Source organism: Halichoerus grypus, chromosome 3 (assembly GCF_964656455.1).
Source record: "Halichoerus grypus chromosome 3, mHalGry1.hap1.1, whole genome shotgun sequence".
NCBI lineage: Eukaryota > Metazoa > Chordata > Mammalia > Carnivora > Phocidae > Halichoerus > Halichoerus grypus.
In genome coordinates, this window is record NC_135714.1 from 70,369,461 (window position 1) to 70,386,780 (window position 17,320).

Here is a 17,320-nt window from a genome sequence, read left to right on the forward strand (position 1 = left end):
GAGCATCCCTCACATCCAAGAAATTTCTGAGTATTAAAAAAAAAAAGATCTTTGATTACATAATCCATTTTCCTTGAATTTGAAGGTTAAGCCAAGTTCTGTTCAAGATGAAAAGATGGAGACAAAAGTTTAAGTGTAATCTGTTTATTGTTGCCACTGTGGGTACATTCTCCTAATTCTCTGCCTCAAATTCCAATGATGCTTTTATATATGTGCAACACGTGTCAATCTCTAGTTTCTTTGAGCTGAAATGTTTGGCTTTGAAACGTGAGGCATCTTTCAGGAAACAGTGGTAATGTGTAAGATGAAATGTTTCAGTGATATTTCTTACATCACATGAAACTCATTCTGAAATGCCACTAGATTCAGTCCCTCATTGTATTTAGAGAGTCTGAAGCTTTTGTTTTTATGGAGATTAGAAAAGGAAACATGTGAATTATATAAATTTAAGTGCAATTAGAAATAAAAATATATCTTATACATTTATAGTACAAATTTTGCAAAGACTTCACAAGCCACAAAATCTTAGAAATTATTATAAAATTATTTTTGTTCCTTTTCTCCATTTTCTATAAGGTCAATTCCTAAGATTGTCCCCTCTTTGTATTATATGAAATCAGCTTTCAGATAAAGGACAAGTGATAATAAATGAGGACTGCCAGGGCCTCAAAAGATGACACTGAAGAAAAAAAAGATAATTAGGAAAAGCAGAAGTCTAAACATTAAAGTTCTGATTAATATTAGATGAAATCAACTTAACCCTGGTAAACCAGTCCTATTTATTTATAGCTAATGTATGAAGAAGAATTTAAGTTATGCTACTTAAATATAATGATGTTTTGGAAAGCAGGTATTTTTGAAGATATGTATTCACATCAACTAAATGTGGAATGTAGTCTATGTACGACTTATTGTTCTTTAGTTTTATATCCAATAACTGCATCAAAGTTAACATTGATCTTTCGTTTTAAAAATACCAGGAAACGCTCAGGAAGGATCCTAAAAAAAAAAAAAAAGATACATGAAAATAATTAGGAAATTAATATTAAGTGTATTTGTAAAATATCTTCTTTTAAAATACTTACATTTATCATGTATCATCTTTTTTTGCATGAGGAAAGGAACTTTTTAATTTCTATTCTACATATGAGGCAGCTATACGTAACGTATAAATCAAATACTGGAATACAACCACATCCAATAAGAGGAAGGAACAGGCACATACAAGATGGAAACTATTTTGTTGGACTTACTTCCTTTCTCTTTCTTTTTTCTTTCTTTCTCTCTTTCCTTTAAGAATAAGGAAGTTTTTTGGATATTTCTTAAAAAACCAGACTTCAGCCTTATTGCCCTAGTCCCCACTTAACAATGGGTATTTGTAAAGTCTCCCCATTATAATGCTGTTTTCTCATCCACAGCTGGCTATGGAAATGCCTGTAGGATGGAGCTTTCCATCCTATGGTCTATGGAGAGCCTCGGATGAGTATGTGCTATAAGCCTTGTCTAAAAACGAAGGCATGATGTGTCTCTTACTTCCCTGCACTATTTCCTAATGGATGTAAGTGCTGCTGTGACAGCTAACATAAAAAAAATTCATAGCAACTTCTTGTCATCAGTAGTTTCTCAATCAATAGAGATAATACATATCTCTAATCTGTGGTTTGGATGTATCCCTTATCAGGTATCATCTTAAACAAGATTAGTCTTAAAATTAGGAGCTTTAACTCTGAGTCACTACTCTATGTTCTTTCCAATTAAATCCATTTTGTTTTCAAAAGGAAAAGGAAGGAGGCTTCACCTCCTTTAGGGTAGGAGTGACTTGAAATATTTAGTTTTCGAAATATATTTATGCCTATGTTTCTCCGAAGATCTAAGAGAGGAGGTGTCTAGAACTGAAGAGTTGAGAGGCTAAAGGCTTTTAAAACAAGAAACATGGGGTGCCTGGGTGGCTCAGTTGTTAAGCATCTGCCTTTTTTTTTTTTTTTTTTAAGATTTTGTTTATTTATTTGACAGGCAGAGACACAGCGAGAGAAGGAACACAAGCAGGGGGAGTGGGAGAGGGAGAAGCAGGCTTCCTGCTGAGCAGGGAGCCCGATGTGGGGCTCGATCCCAGGACCCTGGGATCATGACCTGAGCCAAAGGCAGACGCCTAACGGCTGAGCCACCCAGGCACCCCAAGTGTCTGCCTTTGGCTCACGTCATGATCCCAGGACCCTGGAATCGAGCCCCACATCGGGCTCCCTGCTCTGCGGGAAGCCTGCTTCTCCCTCTCCCACTCCCCCTGCTTGTGTACCCTCTCTCGCTGTGTCTCTCTCTGTCAAATAAATAAATAAAAATCTTAATAAAATAAAATAAAATAAGAACCATGACATGGAAAGGAAGTGATAAAAGGAACTAATTTTATACTTGATAATCCAAAATATTATTAAAAATGTTCCACTGAGAGACTAAGGAGACAGAACTGCTAAATGAAAATGTAGATAAAGCACTTGGTTTTGAGCATAATGCTGAACAAGTTATTTAACTTTTGAGTTTAAACTCCCCACATGAAATTGGAAAAATCAACACCTACTCCACAGCGCTCTTGTGAAGAATCCATGTGTTAATATACAATGCTTTAAACATTTTATTTTGTACATGACGGACATGTAGTAGGTCTAACATTTTTTTTCTCCCCACCCTAAATGGACAAACCTCAGAGATACTGCAGGTTTGGTGCCAAACTACTGCAATAAAGAGAATATCACAATAAAGTGGGTCAAATGAATGTTTTGGTTTCCCAGTGCATATAAAAATTATGTTTACACTATACTGTAGTCTATTAAGTATGCAATAGCATTATGTCTAAAAAAATTTTATAGACCTTAATTAAAAAATACTTTATTGCTAAAAACATGCTAACCATCATCTGAGCTTTCAGTGAGCTGTAATCACCGATCACAGATCACCGTAACAAATACAATCGTGAAAAAGTGTGAAATAGTGTAAGAGTTAACAAAATGTGACAGAGACATGAAGTGAGAAAATGGTGTTGGAAAAATGACACCAGTAGAGTTGCTTGATAAGGTTATCACAAACCTTCAGTTTGTAAAAAACCCAGTATCTGAGAGTACGGTGAGATGGAGGGCAACAGAATGACATATGCCTGTACTTAAGAATATTGAGGAATTTGTCACATTCCAATGAGACTGAGAGAATCTAAACAGATTATCTAAGTTGGGGTAACCATAGTTGACCCTTGCACAACATGCACAACACACATATATCTTTTGACGCTCCAAAAACTTAACTACTAAAAGCCTACTGTTGACTGGAAGCCTGATAACTTAAATAGTCAATTAACACATGTTTTATATGTTATATGTATTAAATATTATATTCTTATGATAAAGTAAACTAGAGAAAAGAAAATGTTATTAAGAAAATCATAAGGAAGAGAAAATACATTTAAAGTACTGTACTGTATAAAAAAAAAATCCCCCTCTAAGTGGACCCCTGCAGCTCAAAGCCATGCTGTTCAGGGTCAGCTGCATATACAGACATCTGACCAGATGGCATGAAAATAAGGCTTGGCAACTGAGCACCAAACATTCACAGTCAGAAAAATCAGGGCAATGCTAATAATAGCGTTAATTATAATAATAATAGCTGTATATAACATTTATTGAGTATTTATAGTATACTAAATACTCTAAATGCATCATTTTATTTATTCCTCACAGTCCTATAATGTCTTATTGTCTCCATGTGACAGATGAAGACACTGAGCTTCAAAGAAGTTAAACAACTCATCTTATGTTCATGTGGTGAGCAAGTCACAAACACAGCTTCATCTAACTCCAAAGCACAAACTTTGAGTCTCTATGCTAAAGGTCTAGGAAATAGAATTAATTTATTAAATCAACAAACATTTTGGTGCCCCCCCCATGTGTCTATCAACTCTTCGAAGTACAAGCATTACATACAGTGATGAAAACAGGCGAACTTCCTTCCCTCATAGACTTACATTCTAAGGGACTGTAGTCAGAGTGCTTACTTATGAAATGTAACAAGAATAATGCTAAACACATTACACGTTTTAACTTGGTTATTCACCCAGGAAATCCTTGAGTTTTACTACCTAAACTTCTAAGGTATGTTCAACCATAGTTCCTTGCAGAATGGGCTAAAAAGGGGCTAAAAAGCCTGACATGCTTTTGATCTTTTGAAGTTTTTTCAGTTCCTAGGTCAGTAATTCTCAAAGTATAATCTTGAACCAACTGCCTGTGGCAACTGCCTGTTAAAATACAGATGTCTGGGTCCCAACCAAAATATCCTATATTAAAACCTCTAGAGGTGAGATTCAAGAATCTATTTTTAAAAATTATCTTCCCAAGTGATCCTGATACCCCACCACGTAGGGACAGAGAACAAGAGGCTGGGTGGCTTCCTTCTTTCCTCCCTCCCTCCCTCCTTTCCTTCCTTCCTTCCTCCCTCCCTCCCTTCCTTCCTTTTTTCCTTTCTCCCTCCCTCCCTCCCTCCCTTCCTTCCTCCCTCCCTTCCTTCCTCCCTCCCTCCTTTCCTCCCTCCCTCCCTTCCTTTCTTCCTCCCTCCCTCCCTCCCTTCCTTCCTTTTTCCCTTTCTCCCTCTCTCCCTTCCTTCCATCCTCCCTCCCTCCTTTCCTCCCTCCCTCCCTTCCTTTCTTCCTCCCTCCCTCCCTGCCTTCTTTCTTTCCTCCCTCCCTCCCTCCCTCCCTCCCTCCCTCCCTCCCTTCCTTCCTCCCTCCCTTCCTTCCTCCCTCCCTCCCTTCTTCCCTCCCTCCCTCCCTTCCTTCCTTCCCTCCCTCCCTCCCTTCCTCCCTCCCTCCCTCCCTTCCTCCCTCCCTCCCTTCCTTCTTCCCTCCCTCCCTCCTTTCCTTCCTTCCCTCCCTCCCTCTTTTAACCTAAGCCACCTCTTCACATTCCCCTCATGACCTGGACCAGCCTCACTGCCACACAGTGTTCTCATATGAATAATGAGGCAATGTGCTATCAGGAAGGTGGTTAAGCCAGTGGTTTCCAATCTTGGCTGTACATCAGAATCACTTGGAAAGTTGTATCTCTCAGAGACCAGCCCACACCTCAGGCCAATTACAACAGTCTTGGAGAGTAGGTCCCAGGAGTTAGTATTTTGAAAACTCCCAAGTGAATTCCACTATGAACAAAGCTGAGAGCTACTACTCTAAAGAAATGCTTCTCAAATTTGAATATGCATTCAAATCACCTGTGGATCCTACAAGAATGCAAATTCTATTCAGGACATCAAGAGATTCTGTTTTTCTAACAAACTCCCAGGTGATGCTGATGCCACTGGTCCGTTCAAGTAGTAAGGCTCAAGGATCTCTAAAATCATAGACGATTATTTAACTATTCCTATGCTTCGGTATGATTTTGCACAAAATAAGAGCTTGATGATTATCTTTGTATATTTAGATGAATATCTAACACCTAACTATAGTCTCCTCCAATATTATTGTTCTATGATTCCATTATGTAGTGATGCTTAAAAACTATCCTTTATAGTCATTCATCTATGAGACAAGACTTTCAGAAATATACACTTCTCTTTCTCTAAAAAGAAAACTTAAAAACTTGTGGAAATTATTCAGTTCAGTAAATGACTGCTATACAAACGTTGCTCCAAGGATTAACAAATGTGGTATTAAAAACTGATGGATTATTGAAGCCTATCGTTTTTATATACCTTAATTCCATTCAATTGTACTTTATCAAATGTCTGGTTTGAAATCTGAGTAAAAACATGTAATACATAAATCTTTATTTATAATGCTAATAAATGTAAATATCACTTACTTTTCCACCACTGTTAAAACGCTTATAGAAGATGGAATAAAAATCATTTTCTGCTCAGTCAGGATCCCATTCATTAGCTTGTTTACCACTTCCTCAGGTTCCAGGGTGGGTCCCAAACTGAAATCAGAAGCAGTCTTTAGCAACAAAACATTTCACAGAAGCTTCCGCTTTAGTTAGGTGCTAAACAAAGAAGTTAAATTACCATAGGAATCATAACATAACGGACTTGTAGTATCTGGCCCATTATAAGTGCCCCCAAATAGTAGCTGCTTTAGCATGAATATTAACAACAACCACTTATTTAGTGCTTATCACATACTGTGCACTGTGCTAAACACGCTCCGTAGGCCATCTCACTGAAGTTTTGCGACAGCCTGTGACAGAGAGACTACAGTCCCTATTTTGCAAATGAGAATTATAGATGTAGCCAGGAATAAAAAATAATTGAGCTAGATTAGGACTGACAAATTCACTTTTAAATCTTTAGAAGTCTTGGGGCGCCTGGGTGGCTCAGTCAATTGGGCATCTGCATTCAGCTCAGGTCATGGTCCTAGAGTCCTGGGATGGAGCCCCACATTGGTGGGTTCCCTGCTCAGTGGGGGGGTCTGCTTCTCCCTCTCCCTCTGCCCCTCCTCCCACTTGTGCTCGCTCTTAAATAAATAAATAAATAAAATCTTAAAAACAGTCTTTAGAAGTCTTGGGGGAAAAGTCAAATACCATTATACAAATTTTATTATATCCTAAGTCTCTTCAGCGAACAATTTCTAAAGTGTCAGAGAAAACTAAAATATAAAAATGTGCCTGGCTCCTAGTACCCAAAATCTATAAAGAACTTATCAAACTCAAAACCGAAAGAACAAATAATCCAATCAACAAATGGGCAGAAGACATGAACAGATATTTCTCCCAAGAAGACAACCAAATGGCCAACAGACACATGAAAAAATGCTCAACACCACTTGGCATCAGGGAAATAGAAATCAAAACCTCAATGAGATACCACCTCACACCAGTTCAGAATGGCTAAAATTAACAAGCCAGGGAATGACAGATGTTGGTGAAGATGTGGAGAGAGGGGAACCCTCCTACACTTTTGGTGGGAATGCAAGCTGGTGCAGCCACTCTAGAAAACAGTATGGAGGTTCCTCAAAAAGTTGAAAATAGAGCTACCATACAACTCAGCAATTGCACTACTGGGTATTTACCCCAAAGATACAAAGGTAGTGATCTGAAGGGGCAGCTGCACCCCAATGTTTATAGCAGCAATGTCCACAAGAGCCAAACTATGGAAAGAGCCCATATGTCCATCAACAGATGAATGGATAAAGAAGATGTGGTGTATACACACACACACACACACACACACACACACACACACACACACAGTGGAATATTATGCAGCCATCAAAAAATGAAATCTTGCCATTTGCAGCGATGTGGCTGGAACTAGAGGGTATTATGCTAAGCGAAATAAGTCAATCAGAGAAAGACAATTATCATATGATCTCACTGATACATGGAATTTAAGAAGCAAGGCAGAGGATCATAGGGGAAGAGAGGAAAAAGTGAAACAAGATGAAACCAGAGAGGGAGACAAACCACAAGAGACTCTTAATCTTAGGAAACAAACTGAGGGTTGCTGGAGGGGAGAGGGGTGGGGGGATGGGGTAACTGGGTGATGGACATTGGGGAGGGTAAGTGCTATGGGGAGTGCTGTGAATTGTGTAAGACTGATGAATCACAGACCTGTACCCCTGAAACAAATAATACATTATATGTTAATTGATTGAATTTAAGTTAAAAATAAAATAATAAAATAAAATAAAATAAAAATATTAAAAAAACAAAACCAAAAAAATGTGCCAGGCTCTAGGTCCTTCATCTCCATAGGGAACCCTTATATTTACTAGGTCTTGATTTAATTTTCAGCCTTGTTACTAGTTCTATGTTGCATCCTCACCCTGGCATATGCACTGTGGAGTAGCATGAGATCTCTAAAAGATGGCCTTTGCTATCTGCATGTTAGAACACGTGCACTTAGGATGGTGTTACGCAAGAATTGGTCCTCAGTTTTTAACATTTTATTGATGACTTAAAAAAAAAGGTACATAATTAAATACACTCATGAAATCTGCCAACATCACCAAATATTTGAGTAACATTTTGGGGAGGCAGATTTTAAATATGTGTGATTAGTTAAGAGAAGTGAGACAAAAAGAATTGGATGAGATTCATTAGGAACAAATATAGAATAGTTCATTCAGAAAGAAAAAAATATGCAGTAAAGTAAAATTAGGACAGTTGAGAAGTGTAGTGTTGTACTTAAAAGTGAGCATGATTCATATGTGGAATATAAAAAACAGTACAGAGGATCATAGGGGAAGGGAGGGAAAACTGAATGGGAAGAAATCAGAGAGGGAGACAAACCATGAGAGACTTTTTGACTCTAGGAAACAAACTGAGGGTTGTGGAAAGGGAGGTGGGTAGGAGGATGGGGTAACTGGGTGATGGGCATTGAGCAGGGCACGTGATGTGATGAGCACTGGGTGTTATACGCAACTAGTGAATCATTGAACGTTACACCAAAAACTAATGATCTGCTATATGTTGGCTAACTGAATTTAAATTAAAAAAAGTGAGCCTGATAATTGAATATATGAAGGAGAGCAGAGTTTAAAATATATATGATATGATCTTTCATTCTCAGCATAGGGCAGTCATTTCTGAAAATACTGTGCTCCCCCAGGACCCTGAAGTATTATATAGGAAAAATGTGGAGATGCAACAGAAAAGGAAATGTAATAATAAAGATGATAGCTTTTGGCCCAGAGGAGGTAAAAATGAAAGGCAATCGAAGCTTGAGGAAGACTAAGCCCTCATTTAGCCAGTGACATAAGCAGAGCACCAAGGAGGATGAGCCTAGAAACTGAAAGATGCTTGTGCCTTGAAGTGTTCAGGAGGAAATTCACCTTCTAGCACATTGCTCCCAGACTTCACTATTCCCAAGCTTCAGGAAAGCACACAAACACCTATGTAAACAGTATAGCATACTTCTGCATTCACACTGTGGCCTTGTGAACCTACCGATCAAATAGTGTTGCGCTGACTAAACTTTTCTTAGTGTACTTGATCTCTTTACCCAAAAACTTAGCCTCTGCCAAGAAATTTTCATTAAATTTAATGGCTGGCCAATACCAAGATTTTTAAAAGGCTAAAAAGAAAAGGTTTCCACAAAATAATATCTTGGCAGAATGAAATCTTAGTCATTAAAATATCAGTACGTGGAAAATTATTTTTTCCTGACAGTCTAGTGTTAATAAGAGTTGCAAATCCGGGGCGCCTGGGTGGCTCAGTCATTAAGCGTCTGCCTTCGGCTCAGGTCATGATCCCAGAGTCCTGGGATCGAGCCCCGCATCGGGCTCCCTGCTCCGTGGGAAGCCTGCTTCTCCCTCTCCCACTCCCGCTGCTTGTGTTCCCTCTCTCGCTGTGTCTCTGTCTGTCAAATAAATAAATAAAATCTTAAAAAAAAAAAAAAAAAAAAAGAGTTGCAAATCCTATTAAATAAATGCTCGTGATGGATTTTGTAGAAACTGTCCCAAAATACTTCAGGCCTATCTGTTGGTGTGGGGAAGGAGAATGCATGTGGGGGCATAGGAATACTTAGCGACAAAGAGTATTTTCAGGTAGAAGAACTATGGTTTGATTATCTAGCGACCACTTAAGTAACTGAGGAACTTTGGGGAAGGTATTTGTACTCTTTAAAGTTTAGAGGTTTTTGTTTTTGTATTTAATCTGAAAAATGGGGTTAATGCAGTGGTATGCTAGTGAATGTTTCACAACTGGCTCTCTAGCACACAGTTACCTGTTTTGTAGCATTTCATTTCTGTGGTGTACATACTCTCACCATTGTGGATTTCAAGCTCTCAAAACAGTGTTGCTGAATGAGTATAAGCCGGCTCCTGCATTCCACTGGTAACGTGCATGGAAGTACTTTACACAGTCATACGATACAAATGCTACTTGTTACCTTCTTATATAACATTTTCTTTTTTATGGTACTAGCCAACAAAACTAATATCTTTCTGTAGCACACATGAAAACTAAACTTTTAAAGGAAATTTAAAAAAAAATTTTTTATTAACATATAATGTATTATTTGTTTCAGGGGTACAGGTCTGTGATTCATCAGTCTTACACAATTCACAGCGCTCACCATAGCACATACCTTCCCCAATGTCCATCACCCAACCACCCCATCCCTCCCACCCCCCTCCCCTACAGCAACCCTCAGTTTGTTTCCTGAGATTAAGAGTCTCTTATGGTTTGTCTCCCTCTCTGGTTTCATCTTGTTTCATTTTTTCCTCCCTTCCCCTATGATCCTCTGTCTTGTTTCTCAAATTCCTCATATCAGTGAGATCATATGATACTTACCTTTCTCTGATTGACTTATTTCGCTTAGCATAATACCCTCTAGTTCCATACACATAGTTGTAAAGAAATTTTTTTATGTATATTTCATGTAGGAGGGTAGATGTTTTAAAAGGATATTGAACAAAAATTCTTGGCTGTCCAAAAAATTTAGTCAGGATATCCAATTACACTTAATCTAATAAATTCAGATTATGCTACATTGTTGGAAATGGAAAGAGAGAACTTATGTGAGGGAAGAATATTTAATTAAAAATTGTTGATATACCTAACAAGAGAGCTCCAAAATACATGAAGCAAAAATTGACAGAATTGAAGGAAGACACAGTTTAAAAATAAGAATTGGAGACATTAACCTTACTTTCAACAATGAATTGAACAACTAGACATATTAGCAAAGAAACAGAGGACTTGAACAACAGTATAAGCCAAATGGACCAACAGCATCTATAGAACTCTTCATCCAACAACAGCAGAATTCATATTCCTCTCAAGGGCACAAAGAACATTATCAAGGTCAGACTATATGTGAAACCACAAAACAAGTCTCATGAAATTAAAAAAAGACTAAAATCGTACAAAATATGTTCTCTAAACACGATGGAATAAAATCAGAAATCAATAACAGAAGAAAAACTAGGAAAATTCATAAATATATGGAAATTAACCAAAGGGACAAGGAAGAAATCACAGAAAATTAGGAAATACTTTGAGATGAATGAAAAAACACAACATGCCAAAATTTATGGGATGCAGCAAAAGCAATGCTCAGAGGGAAATTTACAGCTATAAATTCCTACATTTAAAAAAACCCCAAGATCTCAAATCCATAACCTAACTTTTCACCTTAATAAACTAAAAAAAGAAGAACTAAATGTAAAGCAAGCAAAATGAAAGAAATCATGATTAGAGCAGAGATAAATGACATGGAGAACAGATTACAATAGGAAAAAATCAATGAAGGGGCGCCTGGGTGGTTCAGTTGGTTAAGTGTCTGTCTTCGGCTCAGGTCATGATCTCAGGGTCCTGGGATCGAGCCCTGCATCGGGCTCCCTGCTTGGCAGGGAAGCCTGCTTCTCCCTCTCCCACTCCCCCTGCTTGTGTTCCCTCTCTTGCTGTGTCTCTCTCTGTCAAATAAATAAATAAAATCTTAAAATAAATAAAGAAAAAAAGAAAAAAAATCAATGAAGCCAAAAGTTGGCTCTTTGAAAAGATCAACAAAATTGACAAACTTTTAGCTAGAATGACCAAGAGAGAAGACAAATTATGAAATTGAGGACATTACTGCCAACTTTATAGACATAAAGGGGTTATAAGAGAATACTATGAACAACTGTATGCCAACAATTAGATGACCTAGAAGAAGTGTACAAATTCCTAGAAACACACGAAGCAATAAAACTGATTTCAAGAAAAAATATAAAATCTGAGTAGACCTTTAACAACAGATTGAATCAGTAACCAAAAATCCCAGCAAAGAAAAACCCAGGACCAGATGGCTTCATGAAAAACTACTCAATGTTTAAAGAATTAACACCAGTCCTTCTTAAAGTTCTTTAAAAAATACAACTCTTCCTAGCTCAGTCTACAAGCCAGAATTACCCTGTAACTAAAGCCGGACTAAGATATCACTAGAAAACTAAATAACAATATCTCTTATGAATATAGATATAAATATCCTCAACAAAATCCAGCATCAAACCAAATGCAGCATAATAGTAAAAGGATTATAAGGGTGCCTGGGTGGCTCAGTCGGTTAAGCGTCTGCCTTCAGCTCAGGTCATAATCCTGGAGTCCCAGGATCAAGCCCCATGTCAGGCTCCCTGCTCAGTGGGGAGTCTGCTTCTCCCTTTCACTCTGCCCCTCCCTGCTTGTGTTCTCTCTCTGGCTCACTCCCTCTCAAATAAATAAATAAAATCAGTAAAAAAAAAAAAAAAAAAAAAAGGATTATATACAATGGACAAGTGAGATTTATTGCAAGAATGCAAGGTGGGGGGCATCTGGGTGGCTTGGTTGGTTAAGCATCCAATTCTTGGTTTCAGCTGAGCTCATGATCTCAGGGTTGTGAGATTGCGCCCCTCACTGGGCTTGGTGAGGAGTCTGCTTGAGATTCTCTCCCTCTCCCTCTGCCCCTCCCCCCTGCTCCTCTCTCTCTCTCTCTCTCTCTCTCTCAAATAAAACAAATAAATAAAAAGAACACACAAAAAAAACCTCCAAGAATGCTAAGTGGTTCACCATATAATCAATCATTATAATATATCCTGTGAAAAGCCCCACATGACCATCTCAATAGGCACAGAGAAAGCATTTGACACAATCCAACATACTTTCATGGGGAAAAAAAAAAGCACTCAACAAACTCGGAACAGGAGGGAACTTCCTTAAGCTGATTTCACGAGCACTTGTATGATGTAGCTTGATTTATATAAGCAGAGTGGAGTAAAGAAAATAACAGGACGTATTGAATATGAAAAGATTATTGTCAGCCTTTCTAATAGTCAAAAATATATTAATATAACACAGTACTTTTTCCCCCCATCATATTGACAAAGATTAAACGTGTGCTACTATTCAAAGCTGGCAAAGGTAAGGGGAATGGGTACTTTATACTCCACTGGTTGGCAGGATAAATCAGGACAATCCTTCTGGAGGGCAATCTAATAAATCTATCAAAAGTAAATAAGTTCCTACTCTTCTATCCAGCAATTCCATTTCAAAAAAAAATCATAACAAAATGGTTAGAAAAGTGAGCAAAGATACATATGCACATACACATATATACACAAGCACCCCAATTATTTTTTAATTGTCACTAGCAGAGCTTTGCCAGAAGAGGGCACTCTTGCCCACAAGGAAGGTTAGTTTGTGCAGCCTTGTCCTGGGGGCAAGGTTAAAAAATTCAAGTACAGGGTGCCTGGGTGGCTCAGTCGGTTAAGCGACTGCCCTCAGCTTGGGTCATGGTCCCAGGGTCCTGGGATCGAGCCCCGCATCAGGCTCCCTGTTCCGTGGGAAGCCTGCCTCTCCTTCTCCCACTCCCCCTGCTTGTGTTCCCTCTCTCGCTGTGTCTCTCTGTCAAATAAATAAATAAAATCTTAAAAAAAAATTCAATTAGAATTTTTAAAAAATACGGTGTCTGTTTTTAACTGCTAAAAGAGAGTCTGGGTGAAAAAACTGACTCAAATATATTATATCAGGGTCCAGTGAGGGTTTTTCTCCTGAAAATAATGGGAGGAAATTGGCAAATCTTATCCTTGAGGATGGAACTCACCTCTTCCTTTGACACTTCCTTTTAATTTTAATGGACTCTTTTAAAAAAAAAATTTTTTTACTGAGATATAATCAACACATCACCTAACACATGTAAGTTTAAGGTGTATGATGTGCTGATTTGATACATTTATATATTGCGATATGATTACCATGGAATTAGCTAACACCTCTACCACATGATTGTGTGTGTGTGTGTGTGTGTATGTGTGTGATGGGAACAATTAAGATCTAGCCTCTTAGCAACTTTGATGTTTATAATATAGTATTGCTGTCTACAATCACTATGCTGCATATTAGAACTCCAGAAGTTATTTATCCACTGGTTGCAAGTTCATGCCCTGAAATGACTATCTTCCCAGTGCTCCCATCCCCGGCCTCTGGTAACTACCATTCTACTCTGTGTTTTTATCAGTCCAGATTCCACACATAAGTGAGATCATATAGTACTTGTTTTGACAGGTTAGTGAAGTTTTATCCTCTTTCTACTCCTCCTGGTGAGCTCTACTACTCAGCCCCCCAAATTAATTTGTCCTTTATGTTCTCTCTTCAGGGTTCAATTAGGGTTTACTTGATTAATACAGATGAATTAAAACACTGGCCTTCTAAAGTAAATATGTCCGCTTTTGTTTTCTAACAAAATTGTATCTTAAGAATAGGCTCTTGGGCACCTGGGTGGCACAGTCAGTTGGGTGTCCAACTCTTGGTTTTGGCTCAGGTTGTGATCTCAGGGTCATGGGATCAAGCCCCGAGTTGGGCTCTGCACTCAGCCTGGAGTCTGCTTGGGTTTCTCTCCTTCTCCCACTGCCCCTCCCCCTGTGTGCTCTCTAAAATAAATAGATAAATTAAAAAAAAAAATAGGCTCTTGGACAATTTGATAGATTCTGCAGGGGGCTTGAGATCTTTGGACAGCTACCAAATTTCTACCTGATGTTGGCTTTCTACTCTGTCGACCTGTGGGTAGACATATTTAGGTTAAGATGTATTTAAATAGAATCTGCTGTTTTCCCAAAGGGCCACAATGAATATTCTTTATTAACATAAAATATATTTTCACCAAAGGCAGATAAATGGGGGAAAAGAGGGAGAAAATTTGAGGAGACAGAATAAAACTTAAAAATTGAATCTTAACAGTGTAATAGATAATCCAAAAGTAAATCCAAGTAAATATGCAGATTATAAAGATGACATTTCAAAGCAGTGAAGGAAATGATGTATTATTTAATAAATAATGCAAGATAACTTATTAACTATTTGGGGAAAACAATTAAGCATTACCGGACCTTATTTCTTAAAGTAAATTAGGTCTAAATGTGAAATGCAACCATAAAAGTACTAGAAAAACAATATAGGTAGATACTTTCATAAGCTTGGGGTGAAAAAGACCTTCATAAACACCTCGCAGAAACTCAAGGCCATGAAGGGAAAAAAAACGAGAAATTTTAATGTAAAACTAAATAAGAATAAGTTTAACAGCAAATAGTCAGCTGGGGAAAAATATATGCAACATCTATGACATATAAAAGGGTGTCTTAAACGTACAACGAACACCTAGATACCAATTTTAAAACTCGATAGCTCAGTAGAAAAGATGAGCAGAGGCCATGAAACAGGCAATTCACAAAAGTCAAACTACCCAAAAACATAAGAAAACACTTTGATCTAGCTACTGGGTCATCAGAAAACAAAGACGATCCTTCACAGAGGGAAAGGGCATTACAGCCCAGAAGGCAGAGCAGTGAGGAAGCAGGAAGTGGAGGTGTGCTCTTCCTGCACCATGCTACACACTGGTACAACACTTCCCAGTTTGGCCGTACATAGGAATATTTAAAATTTGAATACCCTTCGACCCAGAAACCCCTCTTCTAAAATCTACCTGAAGGAGGGGCGCCTGGGTGGCTCAGGTCATGATCCCAGGGTCCTGGGATCAAGTCCCACATTGTCTGTTGTCCAGCTCCCTGCTCAGCGGGGAGTCTGCTTCTCCCTCTGCCCCTCCCCCGCTCATGCTCTCTCTGTCTCACAAATAAATCAATAAAATCTTTAAAAAAATAAAATAAGGGGCGCCTGGGTGGCTCCCCATTAAGCGTCTGCCTTCGGTTCAGGTCATGATCCCAGGGTCCTGGGATCGAGCCCCGCATCGGGCTCCCTGCTCAGTGGGAAGCCTGCTTCTCCCTCTCCCACTCCCCCTGCTTGTGTTCCCTCTCTCACTGTCTCTCTCTGTCAAATAAATAAATAAAATCTTTTAAAAAAATAAAATCTACTTGAAGGAGATGGTACCAAAATGTGAAAATGTGTGTGCACTAGGATGTTTATTACAGCTGTGCCAGGGGAAAAAAAATCACTAGTAGACACAACTGTTCAGACTAAGTAATCAATAGAATTTATGATAAAACTCTATTTACTGACAGGAAATGATGTCCACAACATAATACTGAGCGAAATAAGTACCTAACTTACAGCCTCCAGAACCCCAGGTGTAATATATGCCAGTGACATAAAATTCAGACATTTAAGCAGTACACAGAGAGATGTCTAGAAGAATGTTCATCAAAATGTTAAGAGTAGTCTGCACTGGATAGAGGGTTTCAAGGAAACTCAAAAAGAAACTTTCTTACTTATTTGTAATTTTCTATATATTGGAATTTTTCAAAAAGTATGTATCGTGTTTACAAAGACATTAAAATTATTCCCAAAGAGGAGAAACATTAAAAGTTAACCTCAGAACTGATCCTTTATAGTTGTATTTATTTATTTATTTTTTAAAGAGGGAGAGGGAGAGGGGGAGGGGCGGAGGCAGAGGGAGACAGAGTCCTAAGCAGGTTCCATGCCCAGCTCGGAGCCCCATGCAGGGCTCGATCCCATGACCCTGAGATCATGACCTGAGCTGAATTCAACAGTCAGACGCTTAACTGACTGAGCCACCCAGGTGCCCCTTTACTTTTGTTTTTTAACCAAGTAAAGACTGGTACTCATTTTGGAGGATAACCTCTAGATTACCAAAGGAAGGTGTTTTTCACACTGTGGTCCTGGGTTATCTGTATCTGAACTGCCAATGGTGCTTGTTAAACAGAGCCCCAAGGCCCCTTCCCCCACCACCACCCTATCCCGGCCAAACCCAAACAATCAACATCTCTGGGTGGGACCCCTACGTGGTTCCCAAGCACTCCTGATGGAATGTATGTCAGAGAACCATGGCCCAGGAAAAGGAAAGAAAGGAGGATTAGCAAGTTCACCTGAGTTAACTCATATTTATGTTTATATACATTCTTTCCCACTCTTTGTCTCTCCACCTGTTTCCCCACACTCCGCAGGAGCTGAAATTGAGATGAGCTAAGGGCATTGAATATCAGGTGTTTGAAGGATTAAACTATTTAAGAAAAATAGTTTTTTTTTTTTTATCAGCCACAGAATGGCTGATATTCATAGTAATCACCAACCCTTTTGTCTTCCTTTCTGTCTCAACTTACGCAGTGCTTGGGTTTTTGATGAAGCCAGTGTTTATGAAATTAGGGCAGACACATGTTGTTTTGATGCCAGTTCTTTCTAAGGCAGCCAGTTCTTCAGTTAAAGCTTTATGAAATCCAACAGCAGCAAACTTGCTTGAACTGAAAATAAACAGAGAGAGGTCACAAAGTAATTCCAGAAAGCTGCTGCATCTACTTATTTCAGATGTCTGTTTTCCCTACTTAAGTGTGGTCCTGTGCCGAGCCTCATGGCCATCAGATGAGTCTCAGGGTCCAGCCCAGACCTATCGAATCAGAATGTGCATTATAGACCCTCAGGTAAATTCATAG

The 17,320-nt window shown here is 38.7% G+C and overlaps 1 protein-coding gene across 1 annotated transcript in view; it reads right to left on the minus strand.

Annotated features, from left to right (window-relative positions):
* Positions 1 to 128: 128 nt before the first annotated feature.
* HSD17B11 (hydroxysteroid 17-beta dehydrogenase 11) overlaps positions 129 to 17,320 on the minus strand; it is a 39,431-nt gene continuing 22,239 nt past the window's right edge. The window contains exons 6-8 of the mRNA XM_036096741.2: positions 16,994 to 17,131; positions 5,832 to 5,948; positions 129 to 999 (exon numbers count right to left, since the gene is read on the minus strand). Coding sequence (XP_035952634.1) covers positions 909 to 999; positions 5,832 to 5,948; positions 16,994 to 17,131 — 346 coding nt within the window. The 3' untranslated portion in view covers positions 129 to 908. The remainder of the gene's footprint in view (positions 1,000 to 5,831; positions 5,949 to 16,993; positions 17,132 to 17,320) is intronic.